At 37.5% G+C, this 25949-nt stretch overlaps 1 protein-coding gene across 1 annotated transcript in view; it reads right to left on the bottom strand.

The window, feature by feature from the left end:
- Nucleotides 1-3907: 3907 nt before the first annotated feature.
- The window catches only part of Sugct (succinyl-CoA:glutarate-CoA transferase), an 819151-nt gene continuing 797109 nt past the window's right edge, over nucleotides 3908-25949 (bottom strand). Inside the window, exon 14 of the mRNA XM_052157285.1 lies at nucleotides 3908-4516. Coding sequence (XP_052013245.1) covers nucleotides 4353-4516 — 164 coding nt within the window. The 3' untranslated portion in view covers nucleotides 3908-4352. The remainder of the gene's footprint in view (nucleotides 4517-25949) is intronic.

The raw sequence follows: 25949 nt of genomic DNA, 5'->3' as shown, positions 1-25949 counted from the left end.
TGGGATCGATCACTGTGGCCTTGCAATGCTTTGGTAAGTTCACCTAACTGGTTTGCCTCCCAAGGGGTAAGCTCTCCCAGTACTGGGCCCTGGCTTCTCCAGGAAGTAAAGCTGGAGAATCATACAAAAACATTTGGGAATGGAAAGAGAGAGAAAGAAAATGTGGGCTCTAGGCTGGAACCTTGAGTTACTGGATATTTCCAGTTCTGTGATCTTAAGAATAGGACATTTGAGTTTGCTGTTGACACAGATTTTCCCATCACACAGTTCAGCAAAGCAGGCTGAGAAGGCTCTCAGAGTAGGACGTGCTGTTTCCAGAGTTGGGCTTTTGTGGGTTAGAGAATTTGAGACCAGTGGCATTGTAAGCACCATCAGCTTAGGACACCCCAGTTCAGACAAGGACCAGAGGACCTTTTCTTCTATGTACTTAAAAAGTAGTTAAGAGTCTCCGTCAAAGAAAACATATCAGTTTTCTCCACCTTCTCCAAAGAAGAACAATGTCTATCCATCATTCATAGTATGAAACATCTATCATGTACAATCAGGAGTTTCTTCTTAAAATTTAAAAATGTATAGCCATGACTGTTTGGATAAATATGCTACAAATGCTGCCAAATTTCTCCTAACACTTCAGAAATCTAATTTCTTTGTTTAGGGTTCACAGACGGTAAAGAGGTAAAACATAAGATTCATCTGGGGCAGTTATACTTTATTTCTTTCTTCTCAACCGCTCTGCTGCATGTGTTGATGCTGAATTTACCACTATCGAGTAAGCCCAATGCTGCTGAGGGCAGTGGTATGGTAAGGAGCCAAAGGAACGAACAGTCACCCTTATGGGGTTGGTTTGCAAAGGAAACGTAAGGCAGGGGTGTGAGGGGTGTGAGTGTTTTGTATTGTATTGGAAAACTGTGAGGGTCCTTCATCCTGTCTGGCTGACAGTAAGGCCAGGTAGAGGGCAAAGTATCCATCCTCCTGGAGGCCATTTGACTAAAGTGATTACCAGTAATCTGAAGCTTAAGAATAGGAACAAACTGAGGCAAAGGCTAGTATTGGGCAGAATAGTCTAATGCCCACCAATCATAACTGTTGACTGTAGCAGGGGAGAGTGTTTTATTCATGAATCAACAACAGGAGAATATCAGAATATCATGAGGAATGATTACAAAAATTAGTAGGAAAAATAGGGGAATTGAGTGCAGAGAATATTTTTCCAATCCACCTCTTTTCCCACTGAGGATCACGGGTCAGCAGTTCCAAGATGCTAAAGGTATTAACAGTCTCATGAGCCCTGTCATTCCTTCTCAGATTCATTAGGCCAATTGCTTAGAGGAATGGTCCTGAAGATGAAGGCAGCTCCAAGCCAAATAAGAGGATGATCTGCAAGACTTGCATCTAAGTACCTTTTAAAGATTTGTTTTTGCACAATTAAGAATTGAGTCTGGGCCCTCACATAAACTATACTAGTGTTTCACCACCCAGCCCACACAGATTTTAAAATAGGCAGCTTGCCAAAGGTAAGACACAAGTCAAAAGTGTAATGTCAAGTTGAAGTGATATATGAATGGGTACAAATTTTTGGAAGAAGATTTAAAAATAGAACTTGTGAGATCTTCACGTAATCGAATTTCCACAGAGCAATATCTGAGAATAGTGGTTTAAGGTCACAATATCAAACGGCCAATATAATACCTCCTTCATTTCCTTTCATTGTGATCCTATTTCTAATACCCTTAGCTGTTTCATACGTAAGACTAAATGAAGAAATGATTACAGGACTCATACAAAATTCATCACGTTCATTTTCATTTCTACTAAAAGAACATTCAGCAGTTCGGGCTATTTACCAGAAAAAAAAAATCATGTTGTTTAACCAGAAAATTATGGTAGAAAAAAAATTCAGGAAAAAAAATAAGTCCATTTGCTTATGGACATGCTTCCAATTTCATAACAATTAAATCAAATTTTCAAGGAGTTTTTTGAGGCCAACCGCAGATATAACCTTCCAGAAGGCAGGCCTTGACACAAATTGAACCTGAGCATATGGTATCTTAGTAGTGTGTTATTTTGGGGACCATGTAAGATAACCAGCTCTGATAATTAAAACAGCACATTTGTTTATAAGCATAATTTGATCTGGGGCATATTGCTAAAAATTTTAGTAAGCACAATGTTTCTTTCAGAACTGATAATCAGTGTGAACTTGAAGCACAGCCTGATTTTTTTTTTTACTCAGTGGAGTAATGTTTTATGTTATGTTGGGTGAGTGACCAGAAATCCAAAGTTCTCCTGGGTCATTCTGAGCTGTGCAGGTGGGAATCTGGAAACATAGTCATGCTCCAGTGGTGGCCCTACCATACTTGAAGACTTAAGTTTTTATTGACCTGACAGTTTAAGAGGTATGCTCTGGCCCTATGCATGACAGAATCCTCCTACATATGGGTATTCACATATGTAGAATTATTGCTCAATAAGGAGTATTTGCAATTTAAGATTTTATGTTTCAGTGGGGGAAAATGATGCATCTGGCTTTTAAGAGATGTGATTTTATCAATTCTGTCACCCAACCTCTTTCTGATTTCCATATGAGTCATATGATTATAAAGACATTTTCTTTAAATGTCTGGCTTAGGGCTGGAACAATGGTTTAAAGATTAAGAATATTTATTGATCTTGCAGAGGACCTAAGTTCAATTTCTAAACCACATGATAGCCTACAATCACTCTCCAGTTTCCAGGGATACAATGTTATCTTCTGACCTCTGCAGGCATTAGATATACACAACACATTATATGTATACATACATACAGACAATATATTCATATATTCTTTATAAAAGCCTTGTTTGGTGTTGTTTACAATATATATATTACATATAGAACTGAGGCAAAAGACCTGCAGAAGGCATCAAACTACTCTATTATGAAAAAATTCTAACTACTATAATAATAATGGAGTTTGTCAGAGTATGACATGAACAGCAAAGTAGGGGCTGGGGCAGGTCTCAAAAATTACGATAGGTTCCCCTGAAAAGTATCACTTTTAAAAAAGAGACACTTTTTATTTGGTATCCTGGACTCTAGAGACATATCAGGCCTTACAATATGCGTAAGCGATTCAAACCACCCAAAATAAAAAGAAAACTAGTTCTGATTTCAGCTTGAAAGGTCAACGTTTGCAGTTTAGCTTTGGATTACTGCCAGCATTACTTCCTCGGATGAGTGTCCATAGGTCATGAGTTGAGCACACTGACCCTTGGTACCTGATGCCATGGTCTGTGCCACCATTTGTGGTAGTTCAGTCTAAAATATATATCCTTATTTCCTTTTACCTTTGAGACAGCTTTTTGTATCCTTGGTGACTTAGTTTTCTTGCTGACAAGTCAAACTACAAAGACATGACACTGCCTTCTCCAATCTTCAAGTTACAAAGAAGTGTTTCCTATAATTTCCCCATTTGATGTTCTTTATACCTTCATGTGAGCAATCACCTCACATTTAAATAAAGTGCATTTAAATTGCATTTGACTACATCTCAAAATAAGGTAGCAAGAGAAGAACCACTATACTTTTTTTATATACACAAATGCTCATGCCCTGAAAGAATACATAGAAACTGATATTCTACCACACAGCACAGTATCACCAGGGAAAACAACACAAAGCAAATATTTACTACTCATGGGCAGAGTGGAGCTCGGTCTTACTACAGACATCAGCAAAGTTGATGGTTTAAATTACAGACTAACAAAGGTTTTGTGGGCTTGAAATTAAGTTAAACTGTTTAAAATCAATCACAGAGACTGTCATTCTGCTTATTGCTTTTACTTCCTAACAAAGATTTAAATGAGAACTTTATGTACAAGTAGAAAATGTCAAGAGTTCTGCTTTTTTTCAGGCTTGTGTGGGTGGGACAGGCAAACATTTTAGGCATTAAGGCAATTAGAATAAAGAGGGCTTTTTCCAGAAAAAAAAACATTTTTAGGTTTTGCTTTATTTTCAATTGTCAAATCAAAACTACAACTTATAATTTGATGTTTCCATACATGTTTACACTGTGGAAGAATTAAATGAGAACAGCATAGCAACACCAGTTACCCCTTCTTTTGAGTGAAAAGATTAGAATTAATCAAAGTCCACAAATCAACAATTAAATTATGTGCTGGGGGAAAAGTCAAAAGAGTAAGTTTTTAAATGGACACTAGACTTTAATTCTAGAGTTATCCCAGAGATGCCAGGCAGGTAATCTGCATTTCTCAACATGCTTTGCAGTGGATCAAGACTGGGGAAAGGCGTGTGCAGAGCACTCACTGTCTGGGCCAGCCAGGTGCAGTTCTCTGATGCTTTCTTCTCTGTCACTTGGTTTCATGCTGCTCTATCACACCAGTGCAGAGGAGCTCCTCAATAGCCCCCACATCATATCTGAGGACGTCCTTCAGGATATGCCTTGTATGCTGTCCCAGCAGGGGAGGTGGCTTTGCCTCTGACATCTTGAACTTGCTATATCTCACAGCTGGACCTGTCCACAGAATGGAATGAGAAAAACTGTTAATGACTGACCCTGGGAAGTTAATTACTCAAGTAATGGAGTATTTCCACTGGACTCCAATATTTTCTGTGCTACTTATGCCCTTGCCCACATACCATGGATTTGTTTTGCTTGTTTTGGAGTGGGGAGGGGAGGGTGCTTTCTTGATGTTTTGGTTGTGAGCCTAGGCTTTACTGTTTGTGCCATCTCTCCAGCTCATACATCGCTCATCCAAATGTGTAGAGAATTTCCAGGCTGTCCATCAGCATGCAATGGGCTACATATCTGTGCCTGGTGTGTTTCCAAGCTGACCTTCCCATACAAGACACCTTCAGAGGTAGAGCACCTACCCAAGATGACTATAGGTTCAAGAGCACAATGACTGCAAAGTTGAAGTGTGTTTGTAAAGCCAGCAACCTGGCCCAAACTGAAGACAATCCAGGCTTCTTTCATTGTTTACTAAATGGTTCTAAAATCTAGCTCAGCATATATTAAACCCTGACTCAGACTCTTGTCCATGGTCTTTAGTGGTATAAGAGGCTATATGACCAAGCTTTTTTTCAAAGAGACTTGCTTTGGGACCTTGGGATTTATACTTATTAACAAAACCATCTTGGACAAATTATTTACCCTCTCAGAGCTTCATATCCCACAACTGTAATATAATAATATTTACCACACAGACTAGAGGTAAGGATTTAATTGAGACAACAGACAAAAACATAACCCATAATAATACACAAAACTTGCTGGTTATTATGTATATGAAAGCCACTACATCACTACCTCTCTCTTGCCTCTTGCAGTTTATGAGGATGAAGATATTTACTGTCAGCTATTTAGCAGAACTCAGTCATTGTAAATAGAGAAATTCTAACAATAATTTCAAAAATGATCACAATTGCTTTTATTGTTCTCATTCTTCACATAAGTGCAATAAAGCATTCAAAGGTTTGGCACGAGCCACGTGGCCAATGATGGTGTGAGGATGCACTGTCGCCACAGAAATTGTCTCATTAAATGTTTCATGCTCCCTTTTTCTAATAATGCTTCCCACTCCTCTGTTGTGAAGCTGGACATTTGGGAATGTGTTTCAACAAAATTTCCTCATTCTATATTGATGATATTTTGCATTTCATCTGATTGGACTTCAAGATTGCAAATTAAATAGTAGTCCCAAGAAGAATTTATAAAGCAGCACATATCTATCTCTTGAGACCCTATCTGAAGAACATTTGAGTGCGGGAAAGCACAACAATCCATGTGCCCTTGACTTGGAAACTGGTCCTCATCCTTTGAGGAAGGTCATCTTCTCTGAAGAGTATGCACCTTTGGGAAGGACACATGTGAACTGATAAAGGAAGACAATGTATATCAGATCTGCCAAATCAGCCATGATAGTCAATGGGATAATAGAGCAAAGCCAGAATATCCACATCCTACATTTTAATCTTTATTGTTTTCTAATCTCTCTCTCTCTCTCTCTCTCTCTCTCTCTCTCTCTCTCTCTCTCTCTCTCTCTCCCTCCCTCCCTCCCTCCCTCGCTCCCTCTGTCTCTCCCTCCTCCCCATCCCTCCCTCCTTCCCTCCCTTCCTTCTCCACCCTCTCTCAGATTTGTAACTGAACTCAGGGTTCTGGTGATGCTAGGTAAGTGCTCTCTCACTGAGCTACATCCTTGTTCCTCAGTGGCTTGGTCTTGATTTGAGAACTTTACAAGAACAAATCAATCAAAGCACCCATAGCTAACAGAACATCAATTAGTACAACAGAAATGTCTTTTAGAGCATTGTATTAATGAGCATACTTGTTTGCATACTAGTTGACAGAGACAGCATCCAGACATGGTCTAACACTGCCACATTCAGTATTTTCCTACCACATGCCTTCTTCTATAGACCAAGGATAAATTATGACTAATACTTAAAGTTTTCCTTTCTCTGAAGCTCAGCAGAGTTTCTTTTCTTCTCATATTTTCCTGGAATGCATCATACAGGAGGATTTTGTCAGGGCTGGTTCTTGCCCAGTAAGGGAGGACACAAACGCATTACACATTGAGAGACTGAGAAAGGATGAATGACAATTATTCTGTTTGACTATGTAAGAGCCTTTGATCTTAAAATCAGTGGTTATGAGAGAGACAGTCTGGGACTAGAAAAAGGACAAAAAGCAGAGGGTTGGATGTCTCTTTGTCAAATATCTGACCTCATTCAGATCTGCTTGTGCAAGTGTTGTAAAAGTAGAGACAGCCAGTATTTAACTATAAACAAAATATCAACCAGCTATTTTTTTAAAAAGTTCAAAAAGGATTCTCAAGGAACACTAGAAGCCATCATGTGGATTTTGGTCCCGAAGTGAAATCCAAATCAGTACTAGAGTTAAAGATATCCATGGACTTAGCTGTTTCCAACTGTCCTTAAATTTAAATATTTAAATTTAAATAAATCTGACTCAAAAATTATTGTTCATGTTAGATTCAATAAGAGTGAAAAATACCACACCAAAAAGAAAGGCCAATGCTATACATCTGGACTTTCACTCTTTACTGATCAGTCAATCAAAAATCCCCAGAAATATGAAGATTACATAGGACAGAAAAGAAAAAAAAAACATTGAAACAATCAGAGATGGCTTAAAACAAATCAAGAAGAGACTCAATGCAAGAGATAAAATTGAAAATCTTTAATGCTTTTGATTTTTAGTGTTATATTCCAACTTAGAAATTTAGAAAAATAAGTAAAATCTATTCCTAAGCATTTAAAGAGAAAAGTAAAAATAAACTAAATGTAAATGTGATAAAGAAGCTAAGAATTCATAGAAAACAGACAAGAATCCCAGAAAGTAAGAGAATGGAGATGGAGAAAAGCTTCTGCACAAAACGTAGAAGTGAGTAGAAAGAAGGGAAGTTATCTGAATTAGTCAACAGAGAACCAACCCAGAATAACAAATGAAGGAAAGACTGATATCTTAATGTTTCAGATGAAATATTACAAGACAGCATTAAAAAAGGTGGAGGGTCTTCCTAGGGTATAGAGAGGGTAAACAAGCTCAGGGTAACAGAGAAAACAGCACATGTGAAGTTGCTACCATGGCCATCCTTTTGAGTAGCTCCTTTCCTTTTTTTATTGGATATTTTATGTATTTAGATTTCCCAGTCCCATCCCCAGAAATTCCCTATTTCAACCCCCTTCCCCTGCTTCTGTGAGGATGTTCACCCTCCCATCTACCCACTCCTACCTCACATTCCCCTACACTGGAGAATTGAGCCTTCACAGGACCAAGAGATTCTCCTCCTATTGATGCCAGACAATGCTATCCTCTGTTACATATGTGACTGGAGCCATGGGTCCTTCCCATTCTTTGGTTGGTGGTTTAGCTGCTGGGAGCTCTGCGGAGGCGGGTGGTGTATCTGGTTGGTTGATATTGTTGTTTTTCCTATGGGGTTACAAACATCTTCAGCTCCTTCAGTTCTTTCTCTGACTCCTCCACTGGAGACCCCATGATAAGTCTAAAGGTTGGCTGCAAGCAGCCACCTCTGTATTTGTCAGGCTCTGGCAGAGCCTCTTAGGAGACAGCTATAATAGGCTCCTGTTAGCAAGCACTTCTTGGCATCTGCAAGAGTGTCTAGGTTTGGTGTCTATATATAGGATGGATCTCCAGGTAGGGAAGTCTCTGGATGGCTGTTCCTTCAGTGTCTGCTCCACACTTTGTCCCCATATTTCCTGTAGACAGGAGCCCCTCTGGGTTAAGAATGTGGAGATGAGTGGGTGGCACCATCCCCCAACTGGGGGCCTTGCCTAACCTCTGTATATGGTACCTTTTACACCTTATGTCACAGAGTTTAGACTAATGCCTTAAGTTGTTTGGTTAGTTGTCTATATCCTTGAAGGAAGTAGTAAAAATACCAGCTTGGTTGGGAGCTTATCTTTGGGCGTTCTGAGGGGTCTGGGTTAGTTGATACTATTGTTCTTCCCATGGTGTTGCAATCCTCTTCAGCTTCTTTAGTCCTTCCCCTAACTCTTCTATAGGGGTCCCAAGGCTTGGTCCAATGATTGGCTGTAAGTATCTGTATCTGTCTCAGTCAGGTGGTGGTAGAGTGAGCCTTTCAGAAGATAGCCATGATAGGCTCATGTCTATAAGCATATCAGTAATAGTATCAGGGTTTCTTGCCTCCCCATGATATGGAACCTGAGTTGAGCTGTTCACTCTAGTCCTAACAGACAAAATCCCAGCACAGAGAAGAAATAGACACAAAGTCTGACTTCTAATCAAGAAGCTGTGTTGATTGGTACCTGATGGCAAAGGGCAACTGTCTTCTCAGCAGAGTGACACTGAGTATGTCAACTGCACTCCATGTCCAAGGTAGTCGGCCAACATAAAATGGTGTCCATGTTGTTAGTTTGTTTGAATTTTTATTGTTTTGTTTGTTTAATTTACTGATTTCTCTTTTAGTTTTATTTTGAGAGAGAGAAAGATAACATGATTTGAGGAAAGAGAATATGAGTTGGGGAAGACCTGGGAGAGGTTGGAGATGGGAAGTAGTAAAATCAAAATGACTGTATAAAAATTTAATAATATTAATAATAACGATTCTAATAATAAACATCTCCAGTCTTTAGACCTCATGGACTATGCTCTCTCATTAAAATTATTGAAAGATGGAAGTGTAGCTGAATAAGCCATCGTAGTAGGAGTTCAGAAGGCAGGAGTGCTAAGTACTATATGAACTGTGAAGGCCCAGCTCAAGCAGTTTTCAGTGGGGAAGACTAATAGCTAGCCTGGAGACTGTTCTGATATTTTGGCAAACAAATAAACAAAAAATACCTGGCTGCTCAAGGTAAACAAATGTAGCTCAAGCAGGGGAGTGTGCAGTGAGGACGTCCCTGAATTAAAGCCCTGAGAGTGTGAGAAGTCCTGAGAGTCCATTGCATAAAGCTGTGAAGGTAAACTCTGGGTTGCATTGTAGCACCCAAGACGTTGGAGATGACAGAGCTGAGATATATCTATCAAGAAGATCTGCATTCAGGGAGAAGAACCAGCCCAATTCGATAGTACAGATTGCAGGCAGCAAAGCCTTTGATATGATACAAGAAGCTATGGGTCTTGATGTTTGCCTGCTGGAATTCAGTCTTGTTTTTGTCAAGGATTTCTTCACTATGTCCCCCATTCCTCTCTTTTGGAATATAATACATATTTTATATAATTATGTATTTGAAGTATATAATTTGCTTTTAGATTTTTACAGGGGGCTAAATTAAGACATTGCCTGAAGTTTTTGAAGAGATAGTGATCTTGGGACTTCTAAAAAGTATTGTGGTTGTGAAAGACTAGAGAGATTTTTGAACTTGAACTAACAACAATTTGCATTATTATATATTATGTACAGTACACACACACACACACACACACTATAGAGACCATGGAGTGGAATGTGGTAGTTTGAATGAAATATCTCTCATAGTCTCAGACAGTTAAATACTTGGATGCCAGTTGATGGTATTGTTTGGGTAAGTTTAGGAGATGTGGCCATGCTGGAGACAATGTGTCATTAGGCCAGGTTATGGGAGTTTAAAGACTATGCCAATTCTAATATTCTGTCTCTGCTAGATTCTCACAGGTGAGGATGTAAGCCCTCAGCTTCCTACTTTTACACACAAACCTTCATTCCTCAATCATGGACTTTAACTCTCAGCAACCACAAGTCCAAGAAAACGGTTTTTCTATAAATAGACTTGTTCATGGTATTTGATCACAGCAATAGGAAAGTAACCAATACACACAATTAGAAGGAAAGACTTACTGATGTGGAAGGGAGAAAGCTCATGGTTTCTACTAATAGAAAAAGAGTTACAAGTAATTAGTGACTGATAATGGAAGAAGATTTAGTCTTGTCCAGCAATGAACCCCCAAACTGGTTATCCAATACCAGTGAAAACATAGACATCAAGAAATTTGAAGAGAGCTCAGCTGTTTGTATGTGTATATGCATTACTAAAGATATAGAGACTACTGGGTTTGAGGGAACAGAGTGAGACAGTATAGGGGAGGAGAGGAAGAGAATACATTTAAACCATAAATATAATTATTTTTAATTTTAAAAACTGTAAAAGAAAACCTTCAAAACATTTGTTGTATATGTAGCCTCTTCTCTACTATCAAAGATATTTTTGATTTTTTGAAAGTAGTATATGAAGTTGTTCTTATGACGGTTTTATGCATACTTCACTTTGGATAATCTTATCTTCTCTACCCTACTTATCTCCCTGCCCCCTTCCCAATTCTCTGTTCCTGATATTCCCCTTTCCAGTCTCACATACCATGCACATTATTGCCCCTCTCATCTACCACCACTTTTTTTGAGACAGGGTTTCTCTAAGTAGCCAGGGCTGTCCTGGAATTCATTGTGTAGGCCAGGTTGGCCTTGAACTCAGATTCAGCTGCCTCTACCTTCTGAGTGCTGGGACTAAAGGCATGTGTCGCCATATTCAGCTTCAGTCCCCACTCTTAAAGCCTATTCTTCATGTCTTTTGGACACCAATACAATTTTATGGTCAATATCCACATGACCACAAAATTCAAATACATATATGTAAAGTGAGAAGCTTAGATATGCATATGAGAGAATAATGACATATTTGTCTTTCTGAATCTAGGTTACTTCACCGAATATACTAATTTTCAGTTCCATCCATATCTTACAAATTTCATGATTTCATGTTTCTTAATAGCAGAATAAACTTCCATTGTAAATATGTTCCACACTTCCATTATCCATTCATCTGTTGAGGGACAGTATCTAGTGCATCAAGAAAGTTTTGTGTCCAAATGATGCAAATTAAATGACCAAAAAGTAGTCTCTGAAGCTCAGTGTTTTAGAGGTAAGTTTAACTACCTGGAAAAAGCTTCTGTTATTTGAATTTAATGATATGATTTTGAAATTTACATTTATGGGTGTTTTGTCTGATCTGTGCACCAGGTGCATGCAGTACCTGCAGAGCACAGAAGAGGGCAATGGATCCTCTGGAACTGCATTTGCAGATGGCTGTTGGTAAGCATATGGGTACTGGGAAGCTGGGAACCTGAACCAGGTCCTTTGCAGAAATAACAGGTGCTCCTCACTGCTGAGAAGTCTCTCCAGCCCCTGGCCTTTGTCTTTAGCATCTGAGTCTCTTCTCACTTTATGGTAGAACCCAGGGAAGTTTTACTTTTGAAATTATTTTTGATTCTTTTCCTCACAGGAAAGCACAAAGAAAGCAACTCAGTTCTCTTCCATTCAGAGGTAAATTAAATGAGATGTTCTATGCTTTTCCTCTGTGCTACTACTAAAGGCAATCACAATGGAGCACACAGTGGAAATCCATGCTATACTTTCTTCCTTTTAGAGTAGCAGGTGATTTGGAAACATACCACTTCTTTCACTTCTTTAACAAATATTAGGTGTCTACTAGACACCATTCTATTTGATTACTTGGTCAAAGATGGAGCTCACTCTTAAATCCCCCAGTTAGTAGATAGAGGAAGGGAGAATGAGACATGCAGAGGAAGTCACCTGCTCAGGGTTGCAGACATAAGCAGAGGCTCCAGATGCTCTTACTTCTGAATCCCAACTTTTTGCCACCCAGCCACTTCTTTTTGTATAAGGGCAGCACAAAAGAAGGAAAATAATATTTCATTTGATCCATGAGCTGAATTCAGGGTTCCTAAATCAGAACTTGGCAAGGAAAGCGTCAGGTTTCATCACTCCATCAGTCTATTTCTTTCCCTAGATCAGAGTCTTATGATATCTGCATTCATTAATTTCTCATCTGTCCAAATTAACTTAATTGCTAATGCTTCCCATGTAGAAAGTCATAGAATCACACCACCACCAAGACATAACAGTTTCTCCTATTTCTGCAAGGCGATGCATTCCAATACCCTTCTTTTTACTTACCCCCAAAGAAATGAAACTTTAGTTATGCTCTCTGGAAATCTGTCTCGATTAAGGCACATGGACAGACAGTGCCTGGCACACTAAAGAATTCCTCAGACTAGCCATGTAGAGTTTTCCATCTGTGGTTTGGGGCTCTTTAGTAACACTGACTGTTTTGTCTCACCTCCCTTTAGAAAACATTCATAATTCTTAAGCAGAAAAGAGATCCACCCAATCTACGTGAGCATCCCAAGCTACCATTTATCCAAGTTCATACCACTTATCTATAAGCCAGATCAACTTAATAATACAAACAGTTGCAGGAAACAGAGGTAGCCAAAAACATGTGGGGAACCATAATGAATATTCAAGTAACAGGAACATAATACCACATCATCCTGAGGAAAGGGACTTACTTGAACAGTCCCTTTTTCCAGAACTGCATGTACCTCCTTTCTTAATGATACATTCCCAAAGCACTGAAACAGAGTCTTGCTCAACCTCACACAATATGGCAACTGGTCAACACAAAGGGTTAAATCATTTACCTAGCAGGCAAGTGTGATCTCAGTGGTGGTGAGAATAAAACTAGAATCAAAATCAAATAAGTCCGGTTTTGTTTACTGTATTTTTCTTCTTTTTAATTTCTTATATTGTATTAAATTTCCAAGAATACTTAAAAGCAAACAGCTGTCCTATAATGTATGAAACATAATCTCAAAATGTTTTTGTTTGGATGTTTTTGGCCCTTTGCTAAGATCCATGCTGGGGATAGCAAGCATTTCATCTTCAGGGCTTGCTAATATAGAGAGAAGCCAAACTCCATTTTGCTAAAAATAATGATAGCTTAGTATCAAAAGATTTCACAACTTCCCCTTCAGTGCTTGAGTTTATCATTATAACAATAACAATATTTTTTATATGGTGCCTCTTAGCCATAGCATCCAACTTGCCAAATGGGACCATACAGTCAGAACACATTCAACCCATTAGATGTGAGATAAAAAAACAGATAGGACCATTTAAAGAGCATGTGATCATGGCAGAAGGCTGTAATAGAATAAAAATGGCTTGGGATATCTTTAACCAAAGAACTCAAACTATGGCACCACTTACGGGGTCAGACATTTCAGAAACCCAAGACAACATGTGGTATGTACCACCAACGTGGGTAGGTCACCCGTGTCTCACTTGCAGTCCAGAGGTCCTTAATATCACTTCTATAGTAATGAATTTTGACTCCATGATTTTAATCTATTTTAAATGTAATGTGTACTTGTGAGTATTTGTGTAGGAGAATGTACATGCAAGTACAAAGGCCTGTGCAGAACAGAAGCCACAGATTTCCCAGAAGCTGGAGTTACCTGTGGTTATGAGTATGTGGCTACTGGGAACTGAACTCAGGTCCTCTGCAAGATGAGTTAAGTGGTCTTAAGCCTTGAGCCACTCTCTAGCACATGAATATCTGTTTGACTCAATGCTACCATCAGAGACTTATTTTCAGTTATGCCAATGTCTCTATGATTGTCATCAGTATTGTTAAACAGATTTCCAGCTTTTACCTTTCAGGAATATAACTGTATTACATGTGACCCTTGTTCAGTTGAGCCAGGCCATACAAGTTGCAGTAAATTGTGAATGGAGAATACTTCACTCCCTCCAGAGCAGAACACAGAACACTTATTGTAGGTATGTGTCTCTCTCCTTGCTTGTTTGACTAGCAGTGGGAGAGATAGGTCCTTCAGCAACCTGACACTCTGTGAACTCACAATGGATGTCACAGCATGAGCAAGAACCACATCATCTTTAAAAACACTGTATGATCTATCCTGATTGTGATGTGTGCCTCATTTTAGTCCAGAGAGTTATTTGCTGCAGATCAGAGAGACCTTCACTGATCAGTCTTTTAAAAAATAATTCAGTCCAGACATTCAAAATACTTTGAAGCTGCATGATAATAGTTATTATTTATCGAATACTTACACATGTTAGGCATTTGGCAGAATGTTTTCCCTATATTACTGTGTCAGATGAACTAAATGACTTTAAAAGGTATGATTATAATGAAACCATTCCATCAAAGGGGGGAGTAATGTTAAGTAATGTTAGCAAAATTGCACAGCTTATCAACTAAAAAATTTCATTAGAACTTAGGCTGGCTAAATACAAAGTGCATGCTTATTAGTACAAGGATGTACTTCCCTTTGCATAATGTAGAAGAAAATCTGTTCTCATATCAGTGGCTGAATAAATACCACTCTTCAGCAGATGGTGTTAAAAAGCAGAACTGTTTTATAAATACTTATATATTTCATGATTGCTAATCTATTAAGGCATTTATCTTTCATTTGCAAAAATGGAATAAGGAAACTTGACAAATAAGGAAAGATAGATAAATCCACTGAAATGTCATAGTCGATTATCCGTCCCGTAAGGAAATGCTATTTGTGTTCATTAGTGAAGAGCCTGCTTCACCTCCAAGGACATGACCCAGAATTTCTATTGAGGTTTCTGAAAAAATGTTATGGTGGAAGGAGTTCTGTCTGGGAAGCCTCTTCCAAACACTCATATTTGTCTCTAATCATTTCTCACACCTCTGAAGATGTTGAGAATGATGAAGAAACACCTTACTGACAATTTGATCTTTGCCAAGACAATCAGACCCTTTCTTCCTTTGCCTTCTAAAATTCAAGTGTTTGATACAAGCTCTGTGGGTGCATTTCGAGAGTTTGTTTGGTTAGCTTTCACCATGGAAAACAAAATTGGTTCAGCTAAAGTCTGTAGCCAGAACATTTTAAGCTTCATAGACCTTCAAAGTAGTGACCTTCTCCTCACCTCCTCTGCCTCTGTGCTACATTAAGGAAAATACCGGAAGATGTTTCCAGTCAGAGAAGCCAGATTGCATTTCGATTCTGTTTGAGAAGAGGAACTGAGCAGAGCTGGAGCAGGTGGCTCTCCGTGGCTCTTACCTCAATTGAGTTTTGGAAAGTTCTGTAAATCTCTGTAAGTCTTTTGCAACTTAATAAATTTCTGGACATCTTGATTCCTTATTAAAGGAATTAGCTTTAAGTCTACATCCTTTTCGCTTCTCTCCCAAGACGCTACAATCATACAAATCACAATTATGTTCAAAGAAGATTGGACACAATGAGGCCCCTACCCCTGCTGTTGAGAAAATGAGGATGTGTTCACTAAGAGCCAGAAGAAATGATCTTTATATTTCTGCCTCTTTCCCTGTACAGTGCAGGTGCAAAGGGTTTAAGAGATCCTTGCTCTCCATGCTCCCATCTCAGCTGTTGTAAACTCTCTTCACAGCAAAAGGCACTGGTGTTCCTTTGAAATATGGCAATTCCTAGCAGTCCCACCCATGAAATAGCACCGCCACACATGCTGACCTTTCCTGCAACAACTTGTTCACTCTTCCTCCTCAATCATCTGCCAAGCAGCACTAACTGTCCCCTGCACCTGGTCTATGGGCCAACCTGGGATGTATCTCATCCGGTAAATTCCCAAGTCTATATTGTCTTCATGCATTCAGGATAGCGTGGAGGGGTAGCTTTCTTTTTCTACAGGCCAAAGGAACATCTCGTCTTTGATTTCCCATAATCTTTGATCCATTTGTTCATGATGTATCATTTCTAATTTATTATCTCTTGTCATCATCCCTAGAACCAAAAATATGTTTCCCCATTTTGATATACTATATAATATTTATCATATGGTGCCAGTAAAGAAGATAGCTGTCAAAAGAATATGAAAAAAAGCAAACAGCCAAACAGAAATCTCCGATGATCCCAGATATGGAAACAAAGCCACTAAAAATTATAGCACATCCCTTCTCAATGCCTCTGCCCCACTGTTTGCTCTGCATGGAACATTGTTCTTCCTGAAACAGTCTTGAATTACTCAATTTCATCCTTCAGATCTTCTTAGCACATCAACAATAACCACATCATGACTGTCCTCTTAGAACCTAGGGAAGATGAGGTTTATTGTAGCTAGAGATTCCTTATTACAGGCCATCATGCTAGAGAAGTCATAGCAGCAAGGGCTTCAAGCATATAGTCATATCACATTCATAGCTGAGAACAGAGAACTGAAATTACCCATACTTCCTTGCGTGTTCTTAACTTTCTCTCTAAAATTGCCTCTTTCAGGATGTGCTGATGGTACTACATAGTAGGCTCAGTTTTGTCATCAATCCAAGACAGCACGTCACTGACCCTGGGGCGTGCCCCACAGGCCAAATCTGTTCCACCACCTTTAGCTCTCTCATGCTTCTGCCTTTTATTGTATATTTAACAAATCTGCCATTTCTTATCTGTTTCATTTGGGTAGAATGTGCATGTCACAAAAGTGGGGAATCTTGACCTGTTTTCATTAAAACTATTTTCTGAAAGGCAAAGAAGGAATGATTTAGCTGAAGCTTTGAATATGTTTTACTGGTGTCTAAAACAATGAAACTTGGAGTACTGATAATTTCAGAGCTCTAGATTCTAGGAAAACAGTCCCACTAAATAGACTCAAAAGCAAGATGAAGTATTTTATCACGATGAATCCAAACAGGACCTTGCAAACTGTTTTTTTCTTGTTTAATTTTACTTATATATAGCTTGTGTTTCTGCTACCCATCAGTGAAGATTTATTTCAGTACTCAAAAGATCAAACATTTCAACAGTTGTTTGGAAATTTTGACTGTGGACATTCATTTTATAGGTCCCATAAGAGAAAGGCCTTATTTTCTTTACACATTTTGTTTAGACATTTAGGATGCTCAGTGTTTGCTGAGCGGATGAACAAAAGGAACAAACTCCTTATTTTCAGAAGTAAATAAGACAGTAAAATGAGATATTTCTATTCACTCAAAGAAGTTTATTTTTAATAGAGATATTGTATAACAAATTTTACATTGACTTAGTACCTGAGTACTAATGTCATAAGTGACACATCCCTTTCACCAGTCCAGCAACCCATTTTGAATTTTTAAATGACTATTCTTTTTTATATTGTAAAACAATGATCTTGATTTTAACTTGTGTGAGAAAATGATTTTTATAATTACACATTCTTTTCCAATGTTTCTTTATGCCAGTCACTGTCATGACTCTCATATAATAATACATAAGTGTTGAGTATACAAGCATTTATGTTTTATTTTTCCCTTTTTATAGTCCCATAATCAACTACATTGATTGATGCTTTCAAAATACCCTGCCAACTGACTTTCATGTTAATTCTGCTGTTATTTTTTCCTGTTATCTTTCAAATTTTTTAAAAATAATTTAGCACAGGTGAAAAGGCCTAATAAACATTGAAAATATAAAATGTTGATTTTACTTTCATAATTTCAGTATAAATATGAACAAGGTCATTTTAATGCAGTAATTAGATGTCCAAGAAGTAGGCTTTCTCTCTAGTGGGCCTCTTCATACTTTCTAAGAATACATCAGTTTCTTCTTCTATTCAGTATAGAACTGGCAATCTTTAACCCATGCTAACTGGGAAGGCATCCTTTGTACACTGAAAAATGTACAGTGAACTTTGTACACTATGTTCACCGGCTGAGTAACCAGTAAATGAAAATAAGAAAAAGAAGGAAGAAAGAAAGAAGGAAGAAAGAAAGAAAGAGGAAGAGAGAGGAAGGAAGGAAGGAAGGAAGGAAGGAAGGAAGGAAGGAAGGAAAGAAGGAAGGAAGGATGGAAGAAAGAAAGAAAGAAAGAAAGAAAGAAAGAAAGAAAGAAAGTGAAAAGCATGAAAATAAATGAAGCTCAGTCAAAGGTATGTTGTTTAATTAAAAGAAAATTTACTTTACCAATATACAGTAATGGATTATAAGCAGTAACTCAATTATTTGCCTCCAGGGAGTCCTTGATTTGAGTTTGAGTTTGCTATTTTTTAAGAATAATTAAAGCACGTTATCTGTAATCGTAATACAAATAATAGTTTGTTCAGGAATTTTTAAAAAGATAGCAAGAAGCTAAACCTCAGGTAAGAAGAGCCCACCAATACCATCACATATTCTGAATGGCAAGTTCTAAATATAAAGTGTTACAATTCTCGGGTCTCACCGGTCAGGTATTCCTAGAATCAATAACAAAGCATTTCCATCTGTAAAATGGATTGCTTACTATACAACATAAGTACCTTAATCTCATCAAAAGCACCCATGTACAAAAGTCTGCCATGCTGCAATGCACGTGTAATCCCAGTGCTGGGATGCTGGAGACACCTAGGCCACTGGCCAGTCAGCTTGGCCTGAGCAATGGGTCCCAAGTCCAAAAAAAAATATATTATCTTCAAAAGCAAGGATGGTTCGTGAAAATAATGTCCGAGGTTGATCCCTGAACTCCACACGCATGTGCAAACAGACACAATGAATACGTAGATAAATAGTTAAATAAGACTTGATTGACATAACAATACATAGTTTATCAATAGGCAGGCAGTTCTTAAAAAGCATAAGCTAGAGAAAATTGGTCAAATAAATCAACAGAAACTATTATTTGCCAATACAATTTACTTTTTAATTAACAAAGTAATAATTAAATAGGGAATATTCACATTAGGTGCCCACATGAGACTTTACTTCTCACAAAAGTGTCTACCTATTATAATAGAAATGAGTTATAAATTTAAGAGTCTTCCTTGGACTCTTAAATACTTTCTCTGCATGTTTTTGTAGCTTATAATGTAAGGACATCCTACAAAATAGTTTCTGTAAGAATCTAAAAGAAGAGTTGTTTTTATAGCTAAATATTCCAAATAAATGCATATATTTTACAAATAAGCACAATTTTGTTTCCTGTGAGACAAACACACAAATGCACACAAGAGGCCACTCTGCAGATACTGTCTGTACAGTCAATGGTATGATAATGAAGGTATACTCAATCCCACAGAGTATGATCCAGAATGTTCTGGGTATCTTCTTGGGAAAATCATGGAAGACAAAGCTCTTTCCGATTTTTAAAAAAGAAGTTTAATGGTTGTCTCAGTTTGCTTAGTACTGTTGCAACAGGGTTACTATTGCTATGAACAAAGCAACTTGGGAAGGAAAGGGTTTATTTGGCTTATACTTCTATAGCATTGTTCATCACTGAAGGAAGCAGTCAGGAATTCAAACAGGGCAGAAGCCTGGAGGCAGGAGCCAATGCAGAGACCATGGAGGGGTACTGCTTACTGGCTTGCTCCTTATTGTTTGTTCAGCCTGCTTGCTTGCTTTTCTTTTTTATTAGATATTTGCTTTATTTGCGTTTCAAATGGTATCCCCTCTCCACATTACCTCTCCACGTTACCTGCTTTCTTAAAGAATCCAGAACCACAAGCTCAGGAAGGACAACATCCACAATGAGTTGGTGTCATCAATCACAATTAAGAAAATGCTCTGCAGGTTTGACTACAGCTCGTTCTCATGGAGGCATTTTTTAAATTGAGGTTCTCTCATCTTAGATGATTTTAACTTGTCCCACCTGTCAAGTTGATATTACTATGCAGCACACACAATGATTGAAAATAACTTGGGGAGGAAAGGGCTTTGTTGTCTTAGTGATTATAGTCATGAAAAGAAATCAGCGTAGAACTCGGTGTTGAAATCCAGAGGCAGGACTGAAGCAGAAGCCATGGAGAGACATCGCTTGGAAACTTGGTGTTTGTGCTTTGCTCACAACCACGTGCCTAGAGAGCCACCACCCACAGTAGGCGGCTCTCTTCCACATCAATCATTGGCCTGTCTACAGGCCAAAATGATGGATGCATTTTCTTGACTAAAGTATTTTCTTCCTTGTTAACTCTAGCATATGCCAAGCTGACACAAAACTAAGCACCACAATGATTTCCTTTATTCTTTATACTGTGTTGCCTTCAGTAGTTATTAAAGTCTAAATAGAAAGCTTCATACCCAGCTTGCCCAGACTTTAAAAAATATATATTCCAGAGATTTCCAAATAGCAACTAAATCAAAATTTTTGGCAATTGGACTTATCTGATTTTGTTCAGGAATTAAAAAAATAATAATGAGCTAGAAAACTAAATATAAACAAAAATATTAAATATAAACAAAATATTAAATGTAAACAAAATTATTAGATATGAACAAAATATTAAAATGCAATATATTAGATCCCCCAAAACAGAATAACTCCATTCTTCACAGAGTCTCCTTCTTCAGTTAAATGCATTGGACAGGTGACAGTGCTTCTGGGAATCCTTAGATGTACAAAGGAAATGTTACACTGCCAAGGGACACTGAGACTTGAAAAAGATCAATGTGCAGGCTTCTTGTGGGTTTTGTTGTTGTTTCCAGGAGAACATAAAAAAACCTGTGCACCAGAAGCATCTGCATGCATTGACAACAAATGCCAAGAAAGCTCTGTTCCTCTTATCCAGAATATAGGAAACAGAAAGATAAACAAATCTCTTTTAACAATACCTGACCTTCTTGAGCCAAACACCAGTGGAAAAAATTCTACTTTCATGGCCAAGTAATCCTAGTTGAGTCAAGAAGTCTGAATAATGTCTAGAATTTCATAATATTCAAATATATCATAATATTCTGAATACAATGAAAACTCCTCATCCAGTAAAAACACTTCCCAAGTGATAAAAGACAGCCAATGGATATCAATGCCAAAGCCAATATAATATTGGAGCTATGAGTCAAAGATTTTCAATCAGTCATCATAAAAATGCTTCGTAAGCAATTGTGAATTAATTCTCTTGAAACAAATGGAAAATTAGAAAATATTGGCCAAAATAATTAAAATAGCCAAGCCATAATTATCAAACCAGAAATACAACAACCATCAAACTACTCCACCCTCCACAAACACACTGAAAGGCTCAGCAAAAGAGTTGAAAATGATACAGCCTAAAATAGAAAATGGTAATTCCTCAAACAGCCTTGTTTTTTCTCGGGGTTCCTTTACTATCAGGAGTTTTTCTTGGTTCTATATGAATGTTAGGATTTACTTTTTCTCTATCTCTACCTATACATATACATACATACATACATATATAAATATATATATATATATATGTTTATCAAACAAATATAAATGTATAAGCAATGGATAAGCCAAAAGATAAAGATTAATGAAGACAGAAAATTCTAGGAGAAATCAACCAAATCTATTAATATAATAATAGAGAGAAATGGCTGATCAAAGTCTAGAGGAGACTTGTGAGCATCTAAGATAACAACAACAACAAAGCTATTTGTTGTAGTTTATCAATTAAATTTGTTTTTAACAATTTCATGCAAGCATGCAATGCATTTTGATTATTTTCCCATGACCTTTTTTCTTTTCCTTCCCATTATATCAGCTCTGTTCCCTCCCTACAAACACCTTTCTACATTCGTGTTTTCTTGTTCTATTTTATGGCCCGTGTTGTTTAACCAGGGACAACTCTGTGCTCATGGGTTTGGAACTGTCCATTGGAACCCAACAGGTTCATCAACGTGTACACACTAAAGCCATTGAATCCTTCTCCCAGAATCTAGCATTTCCTACTAGTTCAGCATGTCACTCTCCCTGATCTACAGATGGGAGTTTACAGAGCCAGTCTCGTGCAGGTAGATCCCTTATAGGTAACCACAGCTGCTGTCAGACACTGGCCACAATGGCTGTGTCCTGCACATGAGGCATTTGCAGCCTTTCTTTCTATTTTGAGCTCTTTCAATCTTTCCATCACCTTTTGCATGCTGTTCTTTCAGTTTTAGGAGAAGGTAGAATTGTCTTATTCAAAGAAAAGCATTCTACTGTCACATTTTATCAGTATTTAGAAGAACCATGAATTTCTGCTTTTACCACTGTTTGCTTCAAAGACAGCCTTCTCTAATTACAGCTAGAGTAGCATTTGGCTATCAATATAAATATAGATATTTTGGAGGCAGTTTGACACCATGACAACTTAGGCAAACAAGATAATTTCCCATTTATATAATTTTCTTAGCTATGTCATTTTTACTTGTTTGGTTTTTGTTCATTTCTTTAAAAATCAGATTTACAGTATTAAACATATGTTTCCTCCTGGGAAGTCAGAGAGAAAACTAGCATACCATATCATTGGAGTACCAGAAGATGAAGAGAGGAAGAGTGGGTCCTAAAAATTTATGGTTGAAAAGTTCCTGAAATTTGGTATAAAACATAAGTGTACTGTTGTAAAAAAGTAAACAAACTTAAAAGTGATCAATCTAAAGAAATCAATTCTGAGAGGGCTCATAATTAACATTTGAAAGCAAAGGAAGTCTTTGAAGGCAATGGAGTAAAAAAGCAGCATTTTTCCAATGAGGAGTAAACAATTTGAATAGTGTCAGTTCTTATCAGAAACCATGAAAAGCAGAAGCAGAGTGTTTTAAATGTACTAAAACAGGAAAGCGAGATGGCCCAGGAGATAAAGGCACTTGTCTTCAAGGCTAACAAACCTGATCTGGATGCCAGGAACCCACAAAGTACAAGAGAATTCATTCTTGTAGATTGTCCTCTGACCGCTAAAACTGAGAGTTTATCACAAAGGAAAAAAAAATATATGCTGTCCTGAAAAAAAAACATATTTCGAATTTAATAAGCAACATAAAATGAAAGACCAAAATATGTTCTATCATGTAAAAACTAATTGATACAAATAAAGTGGCTATAAAGCATATTTTTGAGAAATAAAAATAACAAGAGATGAAAGAGATACTTCATAATGATAAAGTGATAGATATGGCAGTGATAACATAATAATCCTAAAGATGCACATACCTGAGAATAGAGTTTCAAATAACAAAATGCAAAAGCTAAAAGTCATGAGTGTAAATAAGGAGTGCCAAACTAGAGTTACAGCCTTCAACAATTTACTTTGCAAAATACAATTACTAGTTGGAATCCAGCATGGTATAAAAGAAATGGCAGCACAATTAGCCAGCAAGAGCAGAAGACATAGGATGGATTCTTTATAAAATTCACCAAGTGTGACTACCACCTAGATCACAAACTCCCACAAGTTTAAATGAACTGAAATCTGCAATTCATGGTTGTTGCCTGACTCCTGCTGCATTTGCTAACTTCTGTATCTTGTACTTTTTCTGCACGCAAACAACCTTACATGAACTTACATGTGAACTGAACTCAAAAACACATTACTCCCAATTGCTCTATAAAAACTGAAATGGGCATATGAGACTACACTGAAAACTACAAAATGCTGATGAAAGAAAACTCAAATAGAAGAGATACATAATTCATAAATTTCAAGATCTACCTATTAAGGGAGTCTTTTTTCTCAAATTGGCATATTTACGATGGACAACATGAAGAATTCCTATACTGAAACTAATCTATACACTGGCCACAGGCTGGAGGGATGGTTCAGTGGTTAGGAGAACTGGCTGCTCTTCCAGAGGTCCTGAATTTCCAACAACCACATGGTGGCTCAAAACCATCTGTAATGGGATCTGATGCCCTCTTCTGGTGTGTCTGAAGACAGTGACAATGTATTCACATACACTGGCCCCTATGGTTACACATTTGATTAAATTTCATAGTACCAAACATGCAAATTCAAATCAAATAACGACTGGAGAAATATGCTTAAGGTCACTAAGTTACATTGTATTAAAGTTATGTCAGATTTTCCAGTTAGGAAAACCTGGGTAATTCTCACTTCTATTGCTTATAATGCAATGCAATATACAATTATATCGGACTAAAAACACTTTACAAACCATAAAAAGAAAATAAAAATCCAAGCAATATCTTCTGCTTGATTAATGTTGTCTACTTCTTATTGCCAGTTCTATTATTTACTCTTCTTTTTCCTATAGCAAAATAGTTGACACGAATAACTAAAGGGAGAGATGGATTTCAGCTCACAGTTTGCAGAACACTAAAATCCATCAAGGCAAGGATTAAGTACTACAGGACCATGTCCAGTATCTGGGACTCAGCATGACATCAGCTCCACTCTAACAAGCTTGGATGATTCCTTCTGGTCAGGGGCAATATCTTATACACAGTATTCTTTTCTTTTAGACTGGAATCCAAAAGGAATCTATAGCTTTAATTAGATGATGTCCCATAGTTCTGAAACACTTTCCTGATGCCTCTATTTCAAGTTAGGCTTCACATTCTCAGTTTTATTTATTTACTTATTTATTTACTTTTGCTTTTTGAGATAGGGTTTCTCTGTGTAGCCTGGGTTGTCCTGGAACTCACTCAGTACAGATACTCTATCTTCTTACATCTGCCTGGTATTAAAGGCATATGCCACCTGTGTCTGGCATCATTCTCAACTCTACAATGGCTTCATAGAACTTCCTTGCAGAAAATCAAATCCTAGCACATAATAATTTATCTCAGTTGCCATATAGAACTCTGGTTCTTAATCTTGAAGTGCTTCATTTTTGCATGGCTGCAAAACAACATGAACAAGTTGTGCCAGCTTGAGACGCCAAGCTCCTCTGTGTCTCCTCTATTACAATGGTGGTGGGTTTGGTATACCTTAGTGGCTACATCTGGAAACAAACTTCCCTCGGCTAACATTTTTGAGGGTGATCCTTTTGATGGTGCTCAAAGTTCAGGCTTTATTCTTCCAAATGAATTTGGAGTATTATAAGCAGGAGCACCAGAGGGGAATTTTCTTACTTGTGCCATCCAGGGTTTGAGCTTTATTAATGGCACTAAACTCTAATAATTATAGGTTCTATCTTCATACCTACCTTGTATACAAGGGCTTCATAAGGAATCTTTGGAGACCAACATCAGACTAGGTCCTAGTCTTTAGGACTGGACTTTGTTTCTTATTTTTCAATTTACATTTTACATATTACATTTTTTTATTGTTGAAGGTAAATAAAAATATTTAAGACAATGTAAGTATTTCCCTTATCATATCACACAAATAAATGGTGGGCATCAAAGATATGTTCTATATTGAAATGTATTCTGGAAACCTGGAAAGAGAAGCAGGTGTTGGAGAAGGAGGACATCAGCAAGAGTTAATTTCTACAATCAAAAATTAAACATGTAAGATATGTGGATAGGACTTTTAACATGCCATTTGATGAGAAGTTTGAATACATTAGGTGATGAATTAGTGAGTGAGTAGGAAGAAGCTAAAACAAATAAATTAAGAGTTTATATTCTGTAAAGTGAACATTAGGGTTTCATTTCACTACCCATTTGCTTTCACAGTTTGGATAAATATAAAAAAGGTAAGAGATCAAAATCCAAAACTGCCCACAAGATTAAGGAGCAGTCAGTATTTTCAATCATGCCATCTTTCAGTTGTGTATGAATTTTTAGGTTAACACCAAATTAAGTTAAATTGGATTGAATTTCTTAGATGGACTAGTACATTTCTAGGTCTTGAAAGCCACATGTGGCTAATGGCTGTCATTCTAGACAGTATAACATACATTCCATCATCTCATCCCAGCACTGGACAACTCAGAGTGCTTACCACATGCTCACTCTGCCTGGGTATCCATTCATCTATGACTGAATATCCTTCCCCATAATAAATAACTCAATT

Source organism: Apodemus sylvaticus, chromosome 14 (assembly GCF_947179515.1).
Source record: "Apodemus sylvaticus chromosome 14, mApoSyl1.1, whole genome shotgun sequence".
Taxonomy (NCBI): domain Eukaryota; kingdom Metazoa; phylum Chordata; class Mammalia; order Rodentia; family Muridae; genus Apodemus; species Apodemus sylvaticus.
The sequence above is the reverse complement of the archived record's forward strand: the minus strand, read 5'-3'. Positions and strand labels throughout refer to the sequence as shown.